Source organism: Buceros rhinoceros, unplaced genomic scaffold, assembly GCF_000710305.1.
Source record: "Buceros rhinoceros silvestris isolate BGI_N320 unplaced genomic scaffold, ASM71030v1 scaffold2997, whole genome shotgun sequence".
NCBI classification, from domain to species: Eukaryota; Metazoa; Chordata; class Aves; order Bucerotiformes; family Bucerotidae; genus Buceros; species Buceros rhinoceros.
The window spans coordinates 69,793-82,259 of NW_010422600.1; the positions used below are offsets into that span (position 1 = coordinate 69,793).

Below are 12,467 nucleotides of genomic sequence, written 5' to 3' on the forward strand. Positions count from 1 at the left end.
TCCTGCTTAATCTCTCTTAAAATGATAGAGAACCTGCACACTTCGAAACCACTTCAGCAGCTGAGGCTTTGGGCAATAGGTTTCAGAGCACCTCATTAGTCTCTCTGGACATGGAGACCATGCAATTCACTGCATTTTGTATTTCAAGTCAAATATTTTGTCCATTAGAGTATCTTAGCAGTTGTAAGCCCGATTAGTTCATTGTCAGTGTTACTATCCAGAACTCACAGAAGATAATTATTTGAGGATGGCATTACAAAGCTAGGTATTATTTTGAGATAATTTGAGCATTCAAAACCACAAAGACTTTCAGCAAATCAGGCTGCACTAATTATTCTTTTTTTGCTTAATTATAAAGGGATATTAGCATTCGGATACATCACTGATTCCATGTCTCAGTCCTACAGCAGTTCCAGAAAAAGATCTTTTGGCAACTACTATCTGTCTCTGTAGAGAGGCACAAACATAGATTCCTAAATTTTTAAGGTCAGAACAGATTGCAGGTCATCTACTTTACTGTCTAGAATACCCCAAGCCACAAAAAACCACACAAGGCTGTACAATTAATATGTATTTAAAAGACTAATCACAGTTACTTCACATCAGCTGCCTGTATGCAAGAACCATGATGAGAGGGTTTTCAAACTTGATGCAAAGGCATAATGAGATTCTGTGGTGGGAAACTGTCACTGGACAAATTCAGCCTCCAAATAAGATGCAATGTTCTAAGTGCTACCTGGTGTTGGGCCCCACGGTCTTACAGCTTTGCCTTCCCTCAGAGCATCACAGGCTGGCAGGTCTGGAGATGGGACATTGCAAAGGGCCAGGGGATGGTGAAGAAAGACATTTCCCCTAAGCTGGCTAAGCAGGATTCTGCAGCTCTTCTTCTGTGATCTCCTGAGGAGCTTTCATGTAACTGGCAGTTTATGCATTGCACAGGGCTCAAGTGCCAAGGACACGCTGGTTCTCCTAACCTGACTTCTGCAGTCTTAACATAGGCATATCTGGGTGAAACTCTATGGCTCTTAAGTTGGACTAAATCTAATCCCTCATCATTCATTCTGGCCTTAAAATCAGTGGAATTAAAGAAGGTATATACCCACAGCACAGGAAAACAAGAAGCAAGCAAAAAGACCCAACAGTAGCTGAACAAAAGCAGCTGCTGGAGCCTAAACAAGCTAAAAACTCTGTAAGCAGCTGAGTTCAGGGACATGTGGTCAATACAGAACACGAATCAGTGTTGCCACAAGCAGTGGTTTTCCTGGAATTTTTGATTGCCATTAAAACACCAGTTACGCTGTGCTAGACAATCCACTGCTGGTGGCAATATATGTACTGCTAGACTGGGACAAATGTCAGGTGTTCGCATGCTTGTCTAAATTTTGCCTACAGCCAATCAGCATAGCTAATACACAGTAATTGGCTCACATGAGTAAGTTAATTCAATTTTTTTTTGGTCTCAGAATAACAGACTTAGACTGCATTTGCATCACTGACAAGAGCGTATCTGAGTATTTCTGTTTAGAAAGTTCGGTGTATCAGTTGTCAGATCTCCTGCATGGTCGTGAGGAGAGGAAAAAGACGATGATTGCTGTTTCTCCATCTGCAAGTTATGCCACTAAACAAAGACAGAACGTAGAAAGTACATATTTTTGAGTGTTTACCACAAAGCCTAAATATTACAGCTCCTTCTTCCTGCTTTCTCAGAACTGGGGCATAATCAGATAACGCGAAGTCTGTGAATTTACATGGTCAGGAGGTTTTCACAGACGGAAGAGTTTTCCACCGCACTGGTAGCCAAGAAGGCTGCAGGGGGAACACATGGCTCGCATTCAATGCTACCTCAGCACACCCAGACTGAGTGCGGCTCTGACAGGGAGCAGGCCCCTGGTGCCGCGCAGCACACGCAGCCGTCAGTGCACGTCAGGCACACAACCTCACCAGCGTGGTTCCACACTAGGCTTCGGGAGCTGGCCTCGGTGACTTATCACAGTTAACAAACGGAAGATTAATTTATCACACTCCTCATCTACACAAAGAAACACAGCTGCCTGTCATGACAGAGAGGAGGAAAGAAACTTGGCAGAAAGAGAATATAAAAGCATAAAAAAGGATAACATGGAGGACCAATCAGTTAAAATGCAGAGTGCATAGCACTGCACATATTGCAGAGACAGACAGCAGCTACACGGTCCCTCCAATGATGAGGTATGACAGGAAGTTTAATAAGAGAGGGAAGGGGTTAGGATCACTGGCAAGATCTTCCCCTTTTTTTTTTTTAATGCTTTAATAGTCAAATATTTTTGTCTCCCTCATCCTTACACTTCAAAAAGTTCACATATTGCCTTAATCACTGCTGCTTCTCAACATGCCCCGGCCTAGCATCTTGTCTGTATTTTATGCTGTCCCTCTCCCCTCCTCTTCCTGAGCAGAGAAATGAGCACACCACGCCGGGATTCAGAGATGTTTTGGGTTTGTTTTCAGGGAAGGCCAAGCTGTAAAAGTGCAGATAGACTGGGACGTGTGTCCAGACGGTGTTTGCGGCAGCCCACTGCTGCACTGCCAGAGCTCCCACTCACCAGCCTGCAGCAGACACACCTGACCATCATTTCGTAAGCCACACACACCATGCCCACGGCACAGGGCAGTTCCTCTATGCCTGCAGTATGGGGTTGATTCAGGTTGATTTCAGGCTATGAGCTGTTTGGCTTAGGCCACTGAATGCTGTGAGAAGATGAAAGACCTTAAGATGTGACTTAACATTTTCAGACGTGTCCAGGATAAAGAGCAGAGGAGAGCTGTGATGTCCTTGCAGACATCTGAGTTGGTGACAACATTTTCTGTACTGACATCCTTATAAGCGGACATGTACCAGCACTGCAGTTAGCAAGTGATTATTCTGATGATATCTAGCATCAGCAGAGCGCTCTGAAACAACAATGTTACAGCAGAAGATGGATAACTTCCACCAGAAAAAAATAATCCGGCTAGGAATTTACTTCCAGGCACCAGATTTTAAGAAGAAGATATACTGCTTGCAGATTTCAGACACCAAAAATCACTCTCATGTGTTTTATACTTTTACTAAGGAAAGTTAACTCAGGCAAGCTGAAATGTGAAATGAATACCTGTTCATAAGAACGGAATCCCTTTTAGCTGTCTCAAAAGTTTCTGAGAGTCCAGAATTAAAAAATAAACAAAAAACCCTCACACCAAAACCACCCTTGCAAACAGATGAAAAGCCCCAGAAGGTAACTTCAACAGCAGGCATACATTACTGTTTCATTAAATTAAACCTTCCAGGAAGATCTTTTTTTTCACTTTAGTTTTTCCGCTCCGAGTGGAAATTCCAGCTTGCTGGCTGCCCAGCAGCTTCAGTTTTATTACAGGGTTTGCCGTCCCCTGGGCACCTGTGGCCACACAGGCCAACGTGTCCCAGGGCAGTGCTAAAGGCTCATCTATGAGCGTTGGAGCTTGATGTGATGGACACCAAGGCTGTGGGGGCTGCAGGTTATGTCCCCTTAAGACCAGCCCCAGCACAGGCAGGAAAGGAGCAGCTAGGAGAGCCCCTCTTCTTCTAGCAATCCCTAACAGTAACAGGGTGCATGCAGGGAGGGGGCAGATGATACATGAAGCACCCTGATGGTCCCTAGGAGTACATCTGCAAGGGTAAATTAAGTTTGCGAGCACTGGGACACGGTCTTCCAGCTTTGTAAATCTGATCCTGGTGTGGGCTGTGATGATTATTACTCATTGGTGCTTAAGGGGAGTTTGAGGATGCAGAGCAGTTCCCAACAGGCAGCACAGATGAAGACATGCTCTTCCAAGGGGGAGGAGAGTGTTGCGAGGATAGCTATGCCAGGGGCTCTGAAAATGTTCCCTGGCTGGTTTTCTTCACTGGCACAGAAAAACCTAAGGGATTGTCTTGCAGCAGCTGGAGGTAGATCAGCCACGGGCAACCTGTACTGCAGGCAGCAGCACTCATTTGCAGTTTTCAAGGGAAAGCAGGCACAGCGGGAAATGTGGAGCTTTACAACTGTGCACAAAGACAGATGCAACTGCTGAAGCATTAGCATAAAACAAATGCAATTGCACCTACAAACTGAGCTGCTTCCAGTGGTAAAAGAGTGTCAAAAATTCATGTGCAAATCTGGGAAACAATTAGAAGAGAAACCTGCTTTTGAAACTGTAGCCTGGGCCCTACTTCTAAAGAGCCTTTCATCTCTCCTCTGACTCTGAACTCAGAAAGGATTCTCTCCACATTTGAGATCATCTGTCTCCTTGTTTAATAGCAGTCTAATTATGATTATTTATTAATATTTTATAAGGATGATCAGGCCTTTCCCTCATCCTTTGTGTGAAGACAGGACACAGTGATTTACAAGCCCCCCCGCTTTTCCTTAAGCCAGACAACAGCCCCATCACAAGGCATCAAAATGTTAAGGAATGGGCAAGGAGGAGCTCTACGGCAATTTTTTTTCCAAAATGAATTCCAGAAAGGTTTCTAAAGAAACACACTCAGTACCAATGACAGGGATAGTGATTCATAAGCCATAAAGCCTCGCAAAGGCAAGATCACACATGACAACTTTTCCATGTGTTGGGCAGCTCCCATTTTTCACTGTGTCAGTTTTCTAACGCAGATTCTGATAATGAAGGAAGTATTTCCTTAGGGGAGAAAACTTATCAAGATGCTGAGCTTTTTTTCCCAGTAACCAATCGCATGTGATGAAAACCAAGGTCTGACATCAGCTGAGGACAGGAGCAGCTGGACAGGTACGGAAACCTCGCTGCTCGGCAAGGTCCCAGTCAGTTTTTACTCACCTCTAGTGTAGTCAATACAATCTTCTCAACTGAAGAAAAATAAGCCTCCCACAAGAACTGTGTCTGCTGTCTAAGTGCTAGGATTTTATCCTGATGGATAGACCTGATTGTAGAAGGAATCTGTAATACAAGATGTAATATAGTCAGAAGCCTCAGAAAACAATGCAATCTCATCAAATTAATATGCTGCTGACAAGTCCTCTCCTCTATTAGCAAGCTGCACAGCATCAGCGCTCCTGTCCGACAGAGATGCATGTGCTAACAGTTAAAGCCCTGATGTAAAATGAATGAGACACAACCCCTTATAACCTTTGGTACTGAATATATGAATATTTTTTTATCTGCTTTCTTTCAGGTTTTGGTTGTTTTATGGTAACAGAAGTTCCCTCTCCCCACTGCAGTGGCATGGCACAGTAAGGTGCTCCTCCATACATCCTTCACGCACAAAGCTTTTCATGGACTAGTACTTTAACAAACCAGTAGTACATGCAGCTCTTGAGATTCCATCAATACTGCCCACTCTCAAAGTATGTTAAAGGGATGTGGATCTGCACTTACTGCAGCATGGCAACACTAAATGTCCTAAGGAAAACACAGCAACATCTTAAGTAAGATCCCAGTTTTTGTGAGCTTGGAGATCAAGTTGCATTGCACTAACTCCTGTGGGTCGAAAGAATACCGTCTCCCACAACACCCGTTATTCACAAGGGAAAACATTGCTTCTATTTTTCCCCTTTCCATTAAATCAACACATTAATTCTGGTATAAGTTGCCTTACAGATAAACCCCAAACTGTCCTGCTGCAATGCTTTGCCATTAAAAACCTAACTGCCCTCTGGATCAGAAGGGGAGGGCTTCACTTCTACACCATACCCCATCTACACCACTTCTACACCATCCCTATGTCCCTCTTCCACATTGGAGAAAAACTAATGTACGTACATGTCATTCTTTAACTTAGGACATAGATCAAGGCCTTGACAGTGCAAACTGACATTATCAACTGAATTTAACTGCAATTTTCTTCAATTACAAGGTTTACTCACAGCACCAGAAAGGTATCTAAGAAATGTTGCTGATTTGTGTTTATTTTTTCTAGAAATGAAGAGCTGTGCTTTTGCACCTGTTTTTCTGTGATTTCAAATTAGGCCACCTCATTCTCAGACACTCACTTCTCACAAATCTTTTACCTAAGTTGTCAGTTGTAAAAGCATCTGCTGGGCTTTGTGTTGCTTTGTGCACATCCCAGCTTAATCTGAAGTTTACCAGCACCCCACCACGTCCTGTCCTGGCCAGCACACACTTTGCTTACATCTAAAATATTCTGAGAGGCTGCAGTGATCATTATCTGCCTTTACAGGCTCCCGAATCAAATGATTTCACATGAAACATTTTCTTGAAGAAAACCTGACATTTTAAGAATTTACATCTAAAAATTTCCACAAGAATCAGTACATTCTTCACTGCATAGTTTGCATCCAGGAGGTCTGGACACTGCAAACCCAAAGTACCACAGCTCCACAGGTTGCAGTGTCAGATGGGACAATCTCTACTCTCTAAGCCCTTTGTCCCTTAGACTTTCATCTTGGAGACATTGCTAACTATAACACAGATTAGTATACAGCAAGGTGGAACACAAGAAAATGGTCAGACTGCCCGAGATGGTACTTTACATTCCTTCACTACAGGAACCTTAGGAAAAATATTCCCTGCAAAACTACGATGAAAGATAGAAACAAAACCCATGTATTAGTACATTGTTCTTCTAACTGATCGTGATGTGATGCAGTAAATAACTGCATCAAATGTCATCTTTTGGGGTGACCATTCATTTTTTTCAGTACTTTTCCAGTAAGTTCCAGTGGGTAGAGGGATAACAAATGCTACCTGTAGTATCTGTACACAGACATGTATTAATCACATCCAGGATCATTATCAGCAGCAAACACAAGATCAAAGTCATTTTGCAGTGGTGATTTGGCATTTTTTCTATAAACTTAAACATTTCATTGCATTGCATGCAGCCTCTAGTGCACGCGCGTACATGTGTCAGCAACAAATAAAATCAATACCCAAAACTACGTCTTTTGGAAGGGAAGGCTGCTCTGACTGTGAAGGTTACTGCAAAAAGTCATGATTTTACAGACCACACCATGCTCGTGAGTGCCTGCAAACACAGTGTCAAGGTTAAAAAAAGAGCCTTGGTGCCTGCTCTGTTACAACAGCTGGAAAGAAAAATCAGAGCTCCCATTTTAACTGCATTTGCCTATTAGTTATTAATCTACTTGTCCAGAAAGACAGGTGGGGAAAATGATGTATTAATACTAATCTGGCAGGATTACATTGGAATTATTAGAACGGGATGACGTCTTAATAAAAGGTCATTTCAGTAATAACTAGGGAAAAGCGAAAAACCACCCTGTACAAATAAATGCAGAAAGGCTGGATTAAGCTCTCCCAGTGCTATGATGAGGAGAATATGCAAATAAAAACATCTGAGCTGCTCTCAAACAGGAAATGAAAAACTGTAACATAACAAAAACATTTCCCAGAGCAGACATTCAGGCCGTCTGCCAGCTCTTTAAGAACACTGTTAATAACGGTGCAGTAGCTGCTCAATATGGAAGCAGCTGTGAAGAGAACGAATGGCATGTTACCGGAAAGCATGAAGATCAGCAAATTATTATTATTTAAAGAGAGAAATAATTTTGCTCAGAAAAATGTGCTGTCCACAGAAGCAAAAATCAAATGGCCCTTTTATATTTGCAGCTTGTATCACATTAAGGAGAATAGGCAGCACTCTGCACCGCTTGCTAGGCCACCTCTTCACAAATATTTACTTCTTCAGACAAGTAAATAGGCATCTAATGAGATTTTCAAAGGTACTTCATTTCTGGAGTTTCAACACACCTGTACCTTTGAAGGCTTCTCTCTATGGATGACAATAGCTTGAAAATGAGTTAAATTCAAACATAAAAAACCCAACTCCTCTTAGTGGCTACTTAGTGCCTATTTCAGATCTCACAGATCTCAGTTTCATGCTGGGCAGTGGCATTTTATCAAATGATACTTTGAGGAAACCAATTTTTCAAGAACTTTTCTTACCATCAACTTCTCCACATACTTTACTGAATATATTTAGACTACAAAACCCACTAGGGAAACAGAAAAAAAAATCTAGTGAATCTAGAACCAAAAGGGACAGATTCTGCTTCCCACAAAACTGCCTGAGAAAATACCTGCTTTCCTGCGGAGTCCATTCAGTAGCTGCCAGCCAGACACACAGCACTGGTGGGACCCCTGAGGCTAAATTTCTGAAGGACTGAGTCCCTTTCTGAAGGACTAGAGCAGAACTTGCCTTTGGGTGTTTTTCATCACAGTACCCAGTCCAGGACAGCTCTGCCTCAGAAAGGCATCCAGGTGTTCCACACCAGAAGGTATTTCATGCTCTTAGGAAAAAAAAGAGTCTCCTGCATTTAAGAATGTGGCCTGGTGGCTGCAGTGACCTTCAGGTCAAAAACTGAATGATGTCATATTAAATGAGTTCACAGCCAGCGTGACACAGACAATCCCTTCATGATAAAAATTCTTTTACAGCCCTGACCTTTTGGATTAATCTTCCCCATCCATTTAGATAGCGGCAGCAATAATCAAGTGATCCGCTGAAGGCTGCAGTCTTTTTCTTACCTGTAATAACAATCTCTCATCGCCTATGATGGCAGCTTGGTTCCAATCAATCACTTCCGAGAACGGCAACTCCCATCCATTGCTGAGCATAACTGGGACGCAGGCAGCCTGCATGCACACAGAGGCATTGCAGTCGTTAGCAAGTACCCGACCATTAGGGCAAGCTTTGGGGATTGCACCCACACCACGACCACCTGCATAAGCTCAAAGGAGAGGCAACATGGCACAGAAATGCCACAACCTAGAGCCCACAGGAGGGCAGCCCAAATGGTCATGTTTTCCATTTTGTGCTTATCCATATTCAGTGAAAGGTGGGGTTTGTGTGCAGAGTGGCATTTGAAATCTGGTGCTTGCGCTGACAGATGAGGGCAGAACACACAGGATCTTATGCTGGTGAAGTCTCTGCATTACAGCAGTGCTTATAATGTGTAAAGAGCTGTGAATTTCTGAAAGGAAATGACATTAGTGCATGAAAAAAGTCTACCAGAAAACACTTAGTAATGTGTATTCACATTTAAAACATTCCACTAATGTGGATCACATCTTTCGACATGCCCTGGAGCCAGACAGAAACTGGGAATTCATCATGATGGGTGAATATTGCTGCTAGCCTGTTAGGAAAATCCTCAGTGCCTGCAGTTTATCCTCATTGACCTGGAGCCTCCAAGTTCTGTACTGTGAGCCTGCTTTCTTCTCCTGAGATCATGTAGCTAACAGAAGCTGCATGGCCTGTGGCCCAGATGAGTGAATAGCTGCTTAGTGCTCTTCAGGAGCATCTGAAGTGACTCGTCACCCAGATAAACCAGACCCACCTCCTCCTCCAAAGTGGCTGGAGAGGAACAGCACTTTGCAGCCTGTTAATCTTCTCCAGAGAAGGACTAGAGTGACGGTCCAGAACTTGGATCTCAAATGTGACAGTAGGTGTGGGGTTCAGTGGTTAAACCTGAGTGTCCAGCACATTTGGGATGCTCTGGGGTATCTAAGAAACCTATCAAGTTTCAGACATGACAGACATGGCAGACATGACACAGGATCTACTGGAGACCTTCTGGAGAAGTGACAGAAAGCCAGAAGGGTACCCCATGGCTTCTAAAATGATATTATACACCTACACTTAGGCACCTCAATCCTGCTCTGTGTTGTGGTAAACAATACTCTTTAATAGTGCCTGGCACATTCTATTGTTGATGAAGAAAAGTGATGTGATGCTATTCATCATCAGCTTTACTGGCAAAGCTGGGACACTTCCCAAATGGCAAAAGGACACCCAGAGCCAAGACCCTGTAAGGTGTCCTCATTTGCCATTTCACTGGCACCAAGCAGCGCCTCAGCCTTCCTTTCTCTCCACTCCAGCCCCTCTGAAATCCAGGTGCCAGTCCTAGCAGGGAGCTGCAGCATATCCCAGGATGCTTTGTAGGCTGACTGAAGATCCAGGACCCTAGGGCTGAGCTGATACTCGCCAAAAAAACAACGTCACCCTGGCTGCAGCCAGAGTAGGTCAATGTCAGAGCTAATCACTGTGCTGTCAAGCCCCGCTGCCACAGTGACTCAGGAGCCCTTTTGCATTGCCCTCTGTAGCTGGCCAAAAAAGGGAGATCATTAACCAAAATGGTTTCAAGAGGTGAAGGGGATTCAGGTACTGTCCCAGACACCCTGTGAGCTCCCTGAGATGGGCTTGTATCCTCCTTCATGTGAAGCTTCTGTCTGGGGCTTTACAGGCCCCAAGACCACCTTCTGTATGTTCAGCAAGCACCATCTCAAGACAGCCAATGCATAAACAAGTCTGTTTGGGCTAAGTAAAAAAAAAAAAAAAGCCATTTTTACTGCTCTAGGGCTTACTTGTAGAGGCCAACATCTCTCACGGGACGTCTCACAGCTTGATGAAATACTGCTCTAAACTGGTTCAACCTCTCAGCCTCACCACATCCAGGAAAACCCTTTTCCTGGAGGTAATGCAGTTCAACCTCCAATGAGCTCAGTGCTCAGCCCCTTCTGGGAAGAAGCTGCCAATTGCTCCAGAAGTGAATAGAAGCTTTTCGCAAAGTGGATTACTGTCCACTAGGGAAGTGAAACACATTTCACTCCTCTCCGCCTCCTTGCTACTGCATGCTGAATTGCATGCTTCAAACTGCAGCTCTTACCTGCAAGGCTTCCAGAAACCTGAAAGAGCCAAGCCTGCGGCCACGGGGAACCAGACAGAAAGTGGCATTGTGCAGCATTTCACGGTAATCATACCTAACAAGAACAGGGAGAAAAGAGAAAATTGAATTAGCAGAGAGTCCTAGAGTAACTGGGTGTGAAAATGCAAACAGCTGTTGAGACACATCTGGATAAAATCATCCCCAACCATGACCGCTCACCACCAGGTTAACCAGCTCCCTCCATGCACGTGTGTGTCAGCCATCTCCCCAGCTCCTCTTTGCTCATCCTCAGGAGCAGCCACCATTGAGAGGGCTGGGGAGAGTGGTAATGAAACAGAGAAGGAAGGAAATAATTTTGCCTTTGCAATAATCATCCATTTCTGTATAAACAAGTGCGCCTGAGTTGTAACAACAAACTTACTTTAAATATTTTGATATCCAAAGCACTGCTGCAGCACTTCTGTGACCCTGATTCCTATTCAGGTTTAGTCAAAGTCATGCACAACTGTGCTCATTTCTGCACAAGAGGTTTGTACAAAGCAAAAAATATTCAAACTATGCCAAGGAAATCCTCTCTTATCAAGGAGGCACTCAGAAAGGGACCGGGGTTTACAATGACTCACTTGGTGGTTATTGTCAAGTGTGGTGAGAGGGATAAACTGCCCAACTCTGACAATTAACCACATAGCTGCAACGACCCCTGCTCCTCCAGATTAAAACTTCAAGTGCTTAGAGACACTCCTGTTTTGGTTTTTTGTTTTTCCAGTTCCATCAATCACCTCAAAACCATTCACCACAACCACACATCAAATCCTAAGTTTGCAGCCTGTTATTAGCTAATTGTGCTTCTGGCAAACCCATGGAACTGTGAACGGCATCAACCTCACTGAGACAAAAGGATCCAGCTTAAACACCCCCTCTTCTCCAGACTGTCCTGGACACTGCACACACACGTTATTTTGACAGTAACTTGTGATACTGACATTTTCTAACACTAATAATCTAATTTAACTGTAACCTGCAGGAAGAGCAGTTTTTTCAAGTATGTGTGTATATGTGTCTGTATATACGTATGTATATGATTATATTTTATATATAAAAAAGTCCGGATCTACGTTTGTGTTTTCACACGGGCCAGACAGATGGGAGTGAGCCAATTTTCAATTATAAGCTCTGTCTTTAGGAAGAGACATCTTGCAAAGGCCCATTTGCTTAAACAAGCATGTATAGCTAATTTGCACAAGAAAAGGTCACTGTGAATGGATTAAGATTATCTGCATTGAGAGTAAAATAAAAACCCTTGTTGCATTAATTAAAACTACAAAACAGGCTTCAAAGTACTTTTTTTTTAAAAAAATCGTATCTCAAATTTGGTTAAAATACATATTCCATCTGAGTGGCAGCAATTCCTTTTTCTTCATGTGGGATACTGATTGGCAGCTACATCCCAGCTCACCAGCCAGCAGTGACACAGCACATGGGGGAAAATATTAGGAAGCTAGAGTACCAAAATAATAAAAAAAGTTGCTATTTTTAAGCATTCCTTTTTTACATACCAAGAGGTCTGAGGCTCATCGCTTTCACTGTATACTGTATGACAGAAAATGATGATAAAAACCAGAAATAGAATACCCCGAAGGGCTAGAATACGCCAGTCAGAAGTGCCCCACCATCAGCTACCTAAAAATGTAAAATCCTGTTAACACCCTTGAATGCAACAATATCCACAAAACGTCAATGGCAGAACTAGAACACACACAAAAAAACAAAACAGAGAACAAGGCCAGTGTGAGTCCTCCATATGCCAGCCGCTTC

General features: G+C 43.4%; 1 protein-coding gene across 1 annotated transcript in view; it reads right to left on the minus strand.

The window, feature by feature from the left end:
* Positions 1-10,746, minus strand: part of EXT1 (exostosin glycosyltransferase 1) — a gene marked incomplete at its 5' end in the record, with an annotated part of 24,308 nt that extends 13,562 nt beyond the window's left edge. Inside the window, 3 exons of the mRNA XM_010140084.1 lie at positions 4,825-4,944; positions 8,512-8,619; positions 10,653-10,746. Of these exons, the coding sequence (XP_010138386.1) occupies positions 4,825-4,944; positions 8,512-8,619; positions 10,653-10,746 (322 nt within the window). The remainder of the gene's footprint in view (positions 1-4,824; positions 4,945-8,511; positions 8,620-10,652) is intronic.
* Between the last annotated feature and the right edge of the window lie 1,721 nt (positions 10,747-12,467).